The 14,679-nt window shown below is 35.0% G+C and overlaps 1 protein-coding gene and 1 long non-coding RNA gene across 5 annotated transcripts; both read right to left on the bottom strand.

Annotated features, from left to right (window-relative positions):
- On the bottom strand, positions 1-8,681 carry LOC135587270 (serine/threonine protein phosphatase 2A 57 kDa regulatory subunit B' theta isoform-like). Of its 4 annotated transcripts, none has more exons than XM_065078488.1 (6): positions 8,617-8,681; positions 6,933-7,229; positions 6,598-6,784; positions 5,054-6,488; positions 444-837; positions 1-360 (listed from the first exon to the last, which is right to left on the bottom strand). In XM_065078488.1, the coding sequence occupies exons 4-5, from the start codon at positions 6,257-6,259 to the stop codon at positions 478-480; spliced, it is 1,566 nt and encodes a 521-aa protein (XP_064934560.1). In that variant the 5' UTR covers positions 6,260-6,488; positions 6,598-6,784; positions 6,933-7,229; positions 8,617-8,681; the 3' UTR covers positions 1-360; positions 444-477. The 4 variants fall into 4 exon arrangements, with proteins under 4 accessions (XP_064934560.1, XP_064934559.1, XP_064934561.1 ...); XM_065078487.1 differs by having other exon boundaries at positions 483-837; XM_065078489.1 differs by having other exon boundaries at positions 538-837.
- A 23-nt stretch (positions 8,682-8,704) lies between these two features.
- Positions 8,705-13,794, bottom strand: LOC135587272 (uncharacterized). The gene is made up of 3 exons (XR_010475819.1): positions 13,579-13,794; positions 9,159-9,304; positions 8,705-9,051 (listed from the first exon to the last, which is right to left on the bottom strand). It is a non-coding gene; the product is annotated as an uncharacterized LOC135587272 (long non-coding RNA).
- Between the last annotated feature and the right edge of the window lie 885 nt (positions 13,795-14,679).

Here is a 14,679-nt window from a genome sequence, read left to right as displayed (position 1 = left end):
TGAAGAATATAAGCCATCAGCAGCCTATCAGATAAAGTTTTAACCCCAGCAGAACATAACAAGGTATCAATTCATTCATCCAACACCTTGATCAGGTCCCATTTACAAAGAAATAAGGACTGGTTTAATAAAAATACCAAGTCATGACCAATTCACAAAACACAAATGGGTAAAACAGTTGCCTGCAAATTCCAACATCACTCTTTGGACTGTCAACAAAAAACATCATAAATCATCAGTCGCGTGGTCTTCCTGGAGTAGTGAGACTGAACACCCACATTCTACTTTTTGGTCATTCTTGCTGCAGCATCTTCTTTTTTTTCTTTATCGTGCAGTAATAACTTCTGGATCCTCAAGGACCTGACAAACCAGACAATTCAGAGGCATTAAGGAGAGCAAACAATCTTGAACATCCATATCAAGACCCATAAGCTCATGATTACATCGAGTATATTGAGCTATCACATGGAAATGGCATTAACTGGAGGAAACTTGATGTGGTAGAGTACGGGGAATGATCACACTGTCCCTGCTTACAGCTTTTGAAGCAGCAATTTCTTCAAGGCGCTTCCATGTGGCTTCACGTTTCATTATGTATTGCTTGTCTTTAGCTTCATCTTCCTCAAACTTCTTCAAGCACTCCGCAACCAGTTCAGGATCATGATCAGAGAAAATCTTCCGGACATTGAGTGTGAGGCTCTGAACAGCTTGGTTCCAGTGGCTCCTTGTGTTTCTTTCCAATGCTGGAAAGATGATTGGTAGTATTACCTTATTATTTTGTTTGATCAGGTTTTCAATATGATCGTTGTTCCAAAGGAACAATGCTCTTTCTGCTACCTGCATAAGGAGCAACAAAGACTTAAAGAGCAAGTTTACATAATCAGAGAACTTGACCTCAAAACAGGAAAACATGCACCACCAAGATCTTCAAACTATACTCAAATTTTATGGCAAATGGCATGCAGAGGTCTATATTATAAAAAAACATCTTGCTACACCCCAGTTAACATTTTGGGGACTATAAGTACCAAAAGAACTAGGCTAACTGATATCCTAGTTAAATTTAATAAAAAATTATGACAAACCTCTCTAGTTCTTTTATAAATTTATATCACATGTATTTTAAGTCTAATCATCAACCATGGACATAAATTCTTTGTCCTAATTGAAGTACACTGGAAAGATATACCTCAAAGTTGGATTGTGTGTAGCATCTCATTAAATAATGCAAAATAGTGAGATTGTTCGACCGGCGAACTATCCATTCTACAGCTATCCTAAAATTGGGCCCAGTAGCATCTTCCAAAACCTTTCATCTATAAAAAAATATCAAATTTAAAAAAATTTAAGAACTAGAGATTTCTTAAGAGAAACTATCGAATTGAATCAATTTTTTAATGTGAAAAATTCGCAGAGTGATGTGTGATGTATACAGCAACATATAAAAACAATTCCTATATGCATGGCAGCAATAGATGTACACAAGATTCTTCAGATAAAGGAGGCAATGCCATTGACCTGAAGATACACAAAGTGGTCCTACATGTATTACAGTTTATAGCATATATCTAAAGCTGATGCTTCTATTCTTCTATCCTGGTTTAGGTGGAGGAAACAATAAACTGAGCCAAGCTAAGATAGGTACAGACCAACCAATTGCTCTTTTCTCTTTTTTTTTCAGTTGCCGGTGTGGGACTTAAATTCAATAATATCATCAAAAGCAACACATCTTTTCTGTATACATGCTGGTGCATGATAACATCATAGTAAGCAAATAAGCAATGCTATGACTGAACACATGATCAGACTAATTTTATCTTTTTGAAGGGCTATTCTTCAGGTAATTAATCTAGACCTTCTAAGTTCTAGGGATGGTTAAGGTGTAAAATTTTACTAGTGTCACCCACAGTTCATGCATGTACAAAGACTGAGCTACAGATGTCAGTTGGACATTTATATAGTTTCAGTTGGAAACCCTACACGACTATATTTGCAACAAATTCCTCCATATCAGTATCATTAAAGTTTCTAGTTGAGACTTTACATCATATAATAATAGCAAGACTTCATAATCCACAATAAATTATTTCTATAAGAAAAGATCAATTAGTTGCTGAACCATTGATAATCCCATATGCAATATGATTGAAGATATGTATTATTATTGATATTGTCACCTAAGGGACAAATTCCATATATCGTGTAAATGGTGATATATCATCCAAACTAATAAATATTAAAGGATCTATATAGACACCTTCAGTCGTTGATGGGGCAGGTTTAAGCCCACCAAGGAATCATCTAGGCATCTTTGTGGACAACGAATATCCCATGAAGAAGGTTCAATGAAAAAATAAAACAAGCAAAGATAAAATTATTGCTCAGCAACCAATTGTTTTTTTTCTTGTTTTTTGTTCTGGTTGGGATTGGGTGGGTTGAGAAGGAAGGGTCATTGATTTGATATATCATCAGAATTAACAAACTATGTCTGTATACTTAGTAATATATGACAGAATCAGAACAACCAATTTTGGAGTTCCAATAATTTATCACAAGAACTTACATTGTGAGTTCAACAGCTATCCTTCAAGCTAACCAATTTAAAATTTTGGGAATGGTAAACATGACAAATGCACTAGTGCGATCCACAATAAAGCATACACTGCGAGATAGGATATGCTATTGATACTTGAGATAGTTTCAATTATAACTTCAGTACCACTGCAGTTACAACGTATTCCTCCATAGCATTGTCATTCATTAGAATTTATAGCTGAGAATTTTTTTACCATATCTTAATCACAAGACTTCATAATTTGCAAAAAAAAATATGATATGAGAAAGATCAACTTCTTGTGCAATTATTAAAAATCCCATACGTAATATGTTTAATAACACTGCTTTTATCACATGCTGGATGAATCCTTTAAAAATCTTGAAAAAGGTGGTATTCTGTCCAGATTGTAAATCTAAAAGGATCTTTATGGATACCTTAATAACTGATGGGTAGCTTCAAGCCCATAAAGAAATCATCTAGTGTAAATATCGAAGATGCCATGCAAAAGGTTCAATCAATGAAAACAGAGCTGGTTGTGTAACACATAAAATGAATATCTTAATAGTACATCTTAAATATAAGCATCTCTTCTGATAAGCATATATCTTAATCAGTTCAAGGCAAGATTCTGCAAGTTTTTAGTCATACATACTCCAAGAACTAATATTTATAAGTAATTGTAAGGTCTTACTAGGTCTAGGTGGCTGCATTCTTCAAGGTTTTGATGACATATTTATATGTTGTTATTTACATGGTCATCAAAAAGAAAGTATGAACCCAACACAAATCAACAAATTGTAATATGCTAGCAAAGGATTTCAGTGTTTCAATAGCTAATCTATCAAGACTCCTTGGAATAGTTAAATTTAATTTTAAAAGTGTAGAATCAAGCCCCAAAGGTACTTACTGATATGTACAAATATTCATTACTCAGATTGTTATTGGGCAGAATATTGCAAATTCTATGAAATTATAGCCATTGGGTAGAATATTGCAATGGATGTTGTATTTGTGAACCTTCAAATGATGTTCCACTCTGCACTAAGAATGTTCAAGTTTAAGGGATCATTGACTTAGCATATTTGTAACCATTTTGCTCCAACTATCATAAATGCTAGCATAACAAGTACCAGTGCATGTTCAATTTTCATATAACTTACTCAAACAGAAGCAGTAAACATAAGAATAACAAGTTGTTGTAAAACCCGACTATTTGATGTCATCTGGGTTTTTAACCCATTGAGCTCAGCTAAAGGTGACATCACTAGTCAAATTAAAAGCATCTCAAATCCCTTGTTGTTTCTAATACAAGACCTTTCAGGTCTACTCTTCTATTTCTATTCTAACTCATTTTAACCCCATATATTCATCTCAATATTATCACACTGACATTTACGTGTCAATATGCTATCTCAGTATCTCCCAAATGTCCACCATTCTAAAAGTATATTGAAGTTTGTAACATTTTAGATTTCCTTTTTCAATTTAAGTGGCACATAACACTCACAAAACACATTGAGATCCTCTCTTTATACAAACCATCCTACTTTAATCCTATGAACAACAGCTTCTTCAAATTTCTCTTCCTATTCAACAATATAATTCCAGCATAAAAAATGCTCATGTGATTGTGCTTGTGTTCATAATCAATTGATGATGTAATAATTTATGATCATGAACAATTGTGACGGATTGATGATCATGAACACAAGCACAATCTGCACAATTCATATTGAATTATATATACTTAATTCTCATTTCTCAATATCTTAAGCATGCTTTACTAAATCAATATTATCTTGCATTTCATCTACTTCCTTGTGAAATGAACCATTAAGAACCAACTGAGCCGCTATAATATCAATCAATAATAAACATTCCTAGAAATCACAAAAGCAGAGTTTCAGTTTAAGGAGGTTTTGGCCCCTGCAAACTTGATATCAAAGTGAAGTCTCAACATTTCCAAAAGTATCAGATTATAGAAACTGGATAGAGATAGTGATATTAGAAAGCCTATAAGGCTTAGTGGACATACCCTAGTATAAAAAGACAGAATAAGAAGTGGGTAGCAAAGTAGAGTATGCAAATTCATCAAAACTCCACCTGAAAACTGACCTCACCAAGTGCAGTAGAGTAAATATGTGACAAGAAAATGAATTGTTAATCAACCTAAAGTATCACACTGAAGTTACAGATATGTCATTGCATAGCCATACAATATCATTTAAGGTGCCAACCTAGAAAAACCTTGAAAGATCAAATCAATCCACCTTATGGAGACTATAAACAAAGCCTCAAAGAGAGAGAGAGAGAGAATTTGCCTCAAAAATTAAGATATGTTACTCAATAGCTTTTTTTTCACAAGAAAAAGAGGATTTGCCTTAAAAAAGGTAAAAAAAAAAACTTAAAGCAGGAAAATATCAACAGAATGATGCACAAAGTACATGTACCAGTGCATAATTTGGAATTAGTTCTGAAAGCTGAAAGGATTACTACCTGAAAGTGAGAACTGTTCAAACATCGAGCAATCTGGCGGAATAATGGAACCATACACCTCTGAAAATCTGCAGGCTGAGTTGCTTCTAGGACCTCTTCTAACTCCCCCAAGAACATGACTTCCTTTGAACTATTTGTAACAGGCCAGTACTTCAGCAAGCCCCTTATAACAGTATCCACAAGTTTGCAATCCTTTTCAATAAATTGAGTTATGGAATATGATAACTGCTGATGGTACATACCAATGCACCTTGGCTTGTGAAGTGGGATTAGTGCACGCACAAGGAACAATTTATGCTCTTCCTTTAAAGGCAAAGCAAATCCACTGATTATACTTCCTAAAATCTCCAAAAGCTCTGCAATTCCATTGTGCTTTTCTGTTTCGAAGATAAACCGATAAAAGATGTTGTTAATAGCCTTTCTGATAAATGGACGGTGCACCATAAATTTACCATAAACACGGTGAAGTATCGTCTTTAGGTAGTCCCTCTCTCTGGGGTCTTCAGAATCAAAGAGATCAAGGAGCTTAAGAACAAAGGAGTGATCTATATATCTTTTTGCTAACTTAGCATCGGTCTCTGGAGATGCAACAAACCGTAGAAAAAACTCATAGACAATCTGTAAGTGTGTCCATGCAGGGTCCATTACAGGTTCCTCCTCTTCTGCATCAATTTTTTCCAAAACCATGTGTTCTCGAGGTGGAATAGTTAGATTCCTAAACAAGTTGATGGACACCATCTTGGTTGTCTCTTGCATGACAGTCTCTGGAAACTTCCCACTTGCTGAACTCACATAGTCAACAAGCTCTAACAGCGTCTGTCGCTTTATGTCTTTCTCTTTCAAGTTCTTTGATGGGTCAGTAAAGTCAAACACGACAGAGCATAAGTCCAACTTTCGCATGAACAAGATCTGCTTCTCAGAATTAGGGACATCCTTAAAGCTCGGCAATGCTTCGTAGACAGGGATTACACAATTTCCATTAAGCTTCAAATTAACAGGTGGAGCATATTTGTTTAGATTATTTAACCCAGGACTCAATCCAGGAGGGACCTGACTGCTTGGGTTTGTGATCTTACTGGTTTGCAAGTCCCCACTTCTTGAGCTGCTTGAAGATGACGACGGAGGCACTGACCCACCAACTGAATCTCGACTATCTGACGACTTTGATGGCTTTCGAGGGAGACGATTTAGTATCTGCTTAATCATGCTTGAACACTGGCTATTAAGTCAAAGAATAATACAGACTTCGATGCCTTAAAAATGTCTCCCAGGGTTGAATCTGTTATGAACAATAAGTTTCTTGGCTGGTCGATGCTATTTACAGCCTCATATTCCTCCCTTCCCCATCTTCCATTAGATAACAAAATGGGGCAATTTTTGATATGTTCCTATGCCAGTTCCATATTCAGGACAAAGATGACTTTTTTTCTTTCACCTAAAACAGTTTTCCAAAGAAATCCACGATCAACGGGACAAATTTCACATGCAAAAACCCAATAGCAAGCAGGGATCAAACAAAAAACGTGAAACAAAAAAAGATCTACCGTTTCGGGATGCAGCTTATCTCGATTAGTTAGACTGCCATCTCCGCTGCAATCAAACAACGCCGCCCCAGCGACAAAATCAACTGCAAAACCCAATTCGACCAAGAAACCAAATTTCCCCGCTCGCCCCCAAACACGACTTAAAGGGCCGAAGCAACCCGGCGACGGTCTGAAGCGATCGAGATGGCTATTCCAAGCAAGAATTGAAAAGACCACGCACCCAATCAGGCAAAGTCAAAGACGAAGGACGATCAAAAGATAAGCCTTTCCCTAATCGAAGGCGACACGACCCAATTGCAGAGAGGAAGAAGGGAAAAAAAAAAAAAAAACCCTACCTCTCTCCCTTCGGTACTCGAAGATGCGGTCTTTCCTACTCTCGCTTCTGCATCGGCCTCTGCTCCAATTGGAAGACGAAGAAGGGAGGGGAAGGAGCGACGACGTAGACTCTCGAGTGGTTTCTTTCTTGCCCCTCGCTTGGTTCCCAATCTATTCGATCGTTCGCCGAGCCAATTGTGACGGCCAAAAGAAACATCCCAAAACTTCGAGTTCTCCAAATGCTCGGGTCTTTGAGCCAAGAAAAGTCATGTCTCCTCAAATGGTGGAGCCCATCCGCCACCTCACCTTCCTTTCCCCTGATTGGATGTTCCAAGATTATTAGTTGTTTCCAAAACATTATTCTCAGAGCAAACTGTTGAGGGAATAATTGCATGATTGAGTATATCACTTAATTCTATAAGAAACAACATTCTTACCATTGCCTTTATCAAATCAAATCTGATAGCCAAAAGAAGAGAGAGAGAGAGAGAGAGAAGAGAGGAAAAGGTTGCATCTCATGAGGCTCAATAATGGTCCACCTTCCCTTTTGGTTACAGTTTGCACATGTGCTTCCTTCATGTGTCTTCAATCTCAAGTAACTCAAAGATAACATCATTCAAAAGTTGCCAATTTAGACCATTTTTTTTCTTTCTATAAATATTAAATAATGAAGACAAGATATTTTTTTTTGTAAGCTAAATTAGTGCATTTTGATTTTTCTTCATCAATAAATATAAATATATTTGAAGTATCCATAGTAATTTTTAATGTCATACTTATCTTTCAAAGGACATTAATGTAAATTACGAGTTTCTACTAAAATTAACTATATATATATATATGTTAGATTTAAATTTAGAAAGATAAGTAAGAATATAATCAGCTTTTTTTATTACATAAATATATGATTTTATCAGAAAAAAAAAATCAGTCCATCTTAAATATTAAGCCAAAAATTTAGATTTACCTATTTTTATTCCGATACAAGAATACATATTTCATATTTTTGGGGATACAATGTATATATACTTCACTCATACATTAATAGGGGAAATGCTCCCCACTCAAATCGGTAGCTTTCTCATCAGATCGACATATGTTTTCACATACATCATATGGATCATCAGATACCTGTAGATGATGGATGATTCGAAGGGTTTACCTCACCACATCATAGTCTTTATTCATGACAAATATGTTTATCCAAGTAGAGATTTACTGAAATGCACAATAAATTACCTCATAATCCACAATTCACAAACAATTATGTTATATTTATCACAAAGGAAACCTACTTCACAAAACAATAATTATCCATCGGAATAGATCAGAGAGAGAAGAATCCTTAGCAGAAGAGAATAATCATATTTATGTGTGCTGATGTAGTAAAGATGAATGCTACACTAAAACGACAAGAAGCTTCTTACCCATGTGAATGAAGTGAGATACCAATGAATCAACCATAAAGGTTTATAATATGATTACAAAATATTTCTCTGGCACTAAAGGAGACAGCATCTGATAAATTAGTGCTACAGAATTTGGTAAAATTGGATAACTGACAAATCATCTATTGCATTCTCCATATATATATATCAGAGATTTTTAAAGTAGAAATTTAAGATAAGTACAACTTGTTAATTGCTTCAAATAACATAACATAATAGACAAAGAGTATAATTCTTTTTTATAACAGAGCATAACCTGGTGGCATGGGACTTTGAAGTTTGTTCAAATGGTCAAGCTCCGGTGAGATACTTGGATGGTTAAGATGCTGTGTGCAGTTAAAGAATTAGAAAATTATAAATTTTAGAAAAAATATTGTTAAAGGTGCAAAGAGAGAGAAAGCTATACCCTGCCTTCTCTGATGATTTGATTTCTATAGTTTTCAACAAGCAATCTGGTAATAATACCTGTCTTCCTGTCAGTCCTAACTCAGGTTCAAGCTCTTCATCTGCAAGCAAATAACTCATGCATGGAAGCTCGAGTTTCAGTTGATTTCTTTCTTAGATACAAGTTTTCCTTTCTTTGTCCCATGTGGAAAATGCTTGAAGTCACTGGAATCAGATCCTCTAGACATGACTTAGTCTTTAGCCAGATCCCCAGGGCATGTTTGTGCTCCACTTGTTTACCAGAAACCTGCACCTCAAGACAGACAGCAAGGATGGATAAGTAGATTCTGATGCAACTTCTTATTATGGAGTTGTGACAAGAAATTAAATAGATGACAAGCATCATTAGATTACCTGGAGCAATATTTCAGCATCCTGATCTCCCTTGTGCTGCACATGTTCAGACATTTGGCTACACAACAGCCACTTGAAACTTTATCTGCCATCAGTGCGATCCACATGCACATATCCAGGAGCATTAATTCCACTTTGTTTTCAGTCTGAAACAAAGGCAATGTCATCCACAGCCTGGTCTCTCATCAAGCGATATTCTACCAACTAAATCAGTCACAGTCTATGACTTGACCGTTCACCCCAAAAAATAGAAAAGAGACATCCAATTGACTAATTTTTTGACTAAAATTTACATCATGCTGTAATACTCTTAGGTGTCATGGACCGAGGGGCATTCAGCTATAGCTTAATGTTTGACTGCAGGATATAAATATATGCCCTTGAAAAACTGTTTCTGGTTTTGCTTTCATTGAACAAGTGTATTGCTGGTTCTCATCTCGCGTAATCTGATAGCATCTCAATGGTGTCCTTAGCTCCTCCTGGGACTGATACCAGCATAAATAGCGATCATAACAATTTTTAGCTATTGAAAACGCATATAACCCTTGGAATTATAAGCACGCAAGATTATCGAGTAGAATATAATTTCGTAACAAGTCCTTTCCAAATCATTCCTCCTTTCTCTAGAATCCTGTGGTGTCAACAGAAAGGTGTAGAGCTTTCCAAACCAACATTTCAGTCCTTAAGGTTATTTATTCTCTTACATAGTTTTTCCTTGGTTAGCAGACAAGTTATTTCGCAGATAATTTAGAGGGCTGGCATAAGGTTGATGATCTGGTAAACCTTGCACAAGGCCTTAATGTTAATTATGCTAAATGGTCAACTGCATATTTATGTAAAATAACTTGGACAGTGATCCATAGTGCACTAGTGTCCATGAAAAAGCTTGGAATAGAGATGCAACACAAGAATATGCCATACATGCTCGACCAAAATAAGAACTTTATAAAGTAATGTTCATTGATGTATGAGATAGAACCATATATTACACCTTTTCTTCTGTGACCCACTAAGAATTTAGCTTTTAAGGTGCCTCTGCAAGGAGCATATCGTGGTATACTGCAGTTGTCTGCAGATGAATATAATTTGCCTAAAATGGTCCTATGTAAGTACCAAAGATACATACTTAAACTTTTCAGTGATCAATTAGTTCATTGGTTCTTTGTTTAGAGGAAATGAATACCAATTCTTCCAATCAATTAAAGCTCCTATGCAAAAGAATCTTGTCCACAAAACACAAAAGTAAGTTGGTGCTAATTAATTCTGTTCTTTGTGATACCCACCATATAGAATATTTTTGAAGCTATCACCATGAGTCTCTTGTTAAGAACTTCTAATAACTATTTTACTGAAGCTGTAACAGAATATATTCAAAGCAGGCTGCTTCCGGGTCTAAAATATTCTGCAACGGATTGGTATTTAAAATGCATTTTTATTCTCCTATACCTCACACGATAAGGCATCTCCATCTTTGACATCTTTCATCATATTAAAGGATGTGTCTTGTTGTCCGAAAGAATTATTGCTTTTTAGATTAAGATTAAGTTAAATTTAGAGGCCTGTTCAGTCTTTGGCTAAAAATGAAGATGCACTTGAAATTGATTTGAACAATTTAAAACAGTAGAAGCTTTCGTCATTGCAACCCCATGTAACGTACTAGCTAACTTGAATAAGTAGAACCTGTTAATAAGACCCAAACCACTTAGCACAATTTACTAGTAGGTTCAAAGTATACACCTGGCCCATATTGGAATCGTCTAAGACTGATACCATTAAAGATGGTTTACTGGCCCAGTTCAAATCCGGTGGGAGATGAATAGAATCAGCCCAAATCGCCAAGTGTTTGTCAATTTCAGCCAATGAAGAAAGAAATAAAAACAAGGGAGAGGTAAGAGGCAAAGGACAACAAAAGGGAAACTGAGATAGAGGAAAGACAAGGAGAGAAATGTGACTGTGACAAGGATATGAACGAGATCTTGATACCAATCAGATTGAAGGTGTCACAAGGAGAAGATAAGATAAAGCAAGACTTGTTTAGAAACAAAAAAGAAGAAAAACATAACCCCTTCACCATTGGATGACACACTCTGTAGACACAGCTAACAAGGGCCCTGAAGCATGGTATTTACATCTTTAACTTGGATTTAAATATTTATGACAAAACATACCAAAATGTCCTATCTATCATAAATAATAATGTATATTAATATTTCAATTATTTTTTATTATTTTTTAAGTGTCATACCGGAGTATACCATACTGGTCCAAAAGGGGATCAGCATAGGGTCATGGCATCTAAGATATGTTTCCTTGTTTTTAACTACTAATTTGAAATATACTGATAGCTATTTGGAAGGTACAGATGGAATACTATCAACCTACTCCTATGGGTTTCACATCACACTAGGTACAAGATTCAGAGCACAAAAATTTACGAATTAAAAGCACCAAATGTCCTTAAAATAAGTGAACTACATATTATTATCTAGGCATTCAAACACTGCACCTGACAGATTTTTTTCAAATTTATCTTTATAAATTCTTTAAGCATTTAAAAACTTGATAATAATTGTGAAACTTTATATTTTAAGATATTTGGGAATATTTATAATACTTATGGTGAGAATTTGTTTTTATTGAATGTTGACTTTTGGTGACAATCATGATGGACTTACGCTCTCAAGTATGTTGTTTCACTCAGTTTGTACTGATCATCATGGTATAATTAGTGATATTAAAATAATTATTCATCTCACTTATTATAAGTTACTTTTACATTGCCTTAAGTTTTCAAAATTATTGCATTACCAAATAGATTCTTTCTAGAATAATAAGTACAACTCATTGATGACTTATTTTGTTAGTCATTAGCTTCGACTACGTATTCTAACACTCAAATAACCTTCAATGGTTTTTTATTGATTATCCACGTCATATCATAATTTCCTTTTCGTTTGAGGATTTGATTTATCAACTTATGTGTTCTATGCTGTATCAGTATCCGACTTTCTCTTGTCTCAGTGCTCCATAGATTATAGACAGGTATATAAGAAATTACACATGAAAGCTATGTAAAGGATCACAATATGAATATGAAAGAATAACTGGAAGATTTAGATACATTGAGAAATAATTGACTGAGGAATAAAACTCTATAACATAATATAAATGCATTGCAAGGAAGAGACTATTGAATCTAAGATCAATTAGAGAAGAGATGGACGGAACACGTATCCCTTTCCCAAAATCTATATAAAGGCCTATCTGACTATGTCACCAAATGACCAAGTGGATGCATCCATTGCAGTTGGGGTAGCATGTGACACCGCCATGCAGCCTATCAAATAGACCTTTTCTGTATTTGACAATCTCAAGTTCCAGTTTAGCCTAATGTTCTCTTTGACCCCTCTAAATCTTTCCATTAGCTTTCCCAAGTGATATATAATATGGACAGATGAGAACATTCAACAGGAACACACATGAACAAATTGTTAAATCATTTTCATTTAGATTATAATATACAATAGACATCTGAAGGAAATTGATCATTGAGCAGTATCATTCCTTAGCTCTCAACTACATTGTTTTTCTTTTACCAAAGATTTCTTGTGTTTTTAAACCTAAATTAACTTGAATGATGCAATTAGGGAAGCCCTGGAAGTTTTTAATGGAAATAGAAGTTTGACATTTGATAGTACAACTATAAACTAACTATCACAAATTATAAAGATCAAATTAACTTCACTTACACCATGACAATCTGACAATTACGGGCTTCCATTACAAAAATTTCCATCCAAGAAACCACCCCCTTCAATGTACATATATTATTTCATCATTCAAATTGCTTTACATGATGTTGCTATTGAAATATGAAGTAGTTGTCTCCAAAACCTCCCAGAAGTCGGTGCATTGTTGCATAATTAATGGGTCTCAGGTTCGAGCCTTGTACGTTGTTTGATGTAATATAAATTTCTTTCTAATTTTTTTGTGTAAAAAAAAAAGAAATATGAAGTTGTTTGAACCAAACATGTGAAATATTGGAGGCTACTTCACTAAATATTTTTAAGCATTAATTGGATCGTATCTATTGGTCCAACCAATCAACAATACCAGGTGACATAGGCAAGTAAACCATGCACTGATCTTTGTAATTTGATTCCTTTTTAAACTCATACAATTTCTTGCAATGTCATGTGATCTTCCAATTTGTAAAATAAGAAAAATATATATATTAGGGGAATATAGTTATAATATTTGTTGCAAATGTTCAACATATTCAGAAGCATTTCCATATAATTATAATATTTGTTGCAAATATTGCATTTTATTAATGAGCAATACGGAAACGATGATTTCTACCTAAAAGCAAAACGGCACCGAAATCGAAGGATTTAGGGGAAAGAATAGATTTCCGCACCTCGCTGCTTTCTTCTACTCACGGCTTTGTCGTTGTTGCTTCTTCCTTCTGCTCTGTACGTGGGCTTTGATGGCAGAACCGAGGAGGTTTCGGCCGATGTCAACGAGGGCGACGGCTGCGCTGACCGCCAGAATCCCTTCTGCTCTCCTCCACTTCGTCACCGCCCGGATCGATCGCTCGAAGGGGAGCAGAGAGGAAGCCGAGAGTCCGAGGAACCGCCGATGGGACTTTGGGGAGGTTCAAAGGTGCGGAGCCAGATCGACCGTTGGATCATGATCGAAGGGCTGGATCTTCCCTCACATCCGTGATGGAAAGACCCGGTTGACACTTGGCATCCAAATTATTTTAGATTTTTCTCGATTTATGTCTCCTTTTTTTTATTTTAGATTATTTTTTTCTATATCTCAAAATATCTTAATAGGATGAATAAAAAGACTTTCATTGATCCCATTACAATATTTCGAATAGAATTATAATCGATCTTATTATAATATTTTAAATAGGATTATAGTATTTTTGACATCTGTATATACTAAACCTATCATCTCGATGAGATTTTAAATAATTTTTTTATTAATTTAAAAAATAAAAAATATATATTTATAGTATTTTTGATATCGGTATATAAATCAGTAGACCAATTCACGACTCTGAGGTTAAGAAAAGCATGAACACTCATGAAAAATATTAAAAAAAAATCAACAAAAAGAAAGATTAAGAGTAAGATGAATAAAAGAAAAATAAAAATTCTAATACTACTAGAAGAATCAAATGTTTTAAATATAATACATGACAATAAATAAAACAAAAACTCCTAATCATACTCCTTTTATATCATGAAAGAGGGGTAGCTTTCCAACTCCATGTGGATTGTTTGCATCAAAATAACTTGGACTAATGGATGCATGTCATTCTTTCTTGGCCATATGTTTGTTTGGTGAAACCTCAACATCCCATTTTCGAGTGATAAGGATTAGCATTCATCACCTCAATGTTTGTATCCATCAAATACTACAAAATCATTTAAGGATCATGCCCCTAAATTGCAATGATTATGATGCATTTGGATCTTACTTTTGAGATGTGAAAACATGTGTTAGC

This window comes from Musa acuminata, chromosome BXJ1-8 (assembly GCF_036884655.1).
Source record: "Musa acuminata AAA Group cultivar baxijiao chromosome BXJ1-8, Cavendish_Baxijiao_AAA, whole genome shotgun sequence".
NCBI classification, from domain to species: domain Eukaryota; kingdom Viridiplantae; phylum Streptophyta; class Magnoliopsida; order Zingiberales; family Musaceae; genus Musa; species Musa acuminata.
This window is presented reverse-complemented; position numbering and strand designations above follow the sequence as displayed.

Bases quoted from the DNA above. Each gene is read 5' to 3' on its own strand.
- LOC135587270 (XM_065078487.1), bottom strand. From the start codon at position 6,259: ATGATTAAGCAGATACTAAATCGTCTCCCTCGAAAGCCATCAAAGTCG. The intron at 838-5,053 runs GTAGTAATCCTT...CTCCTTATGCAG, and splicing joins TGAACAGTTCTCACTTTCAG to GTAGCAGAAAGAGCATTGTT.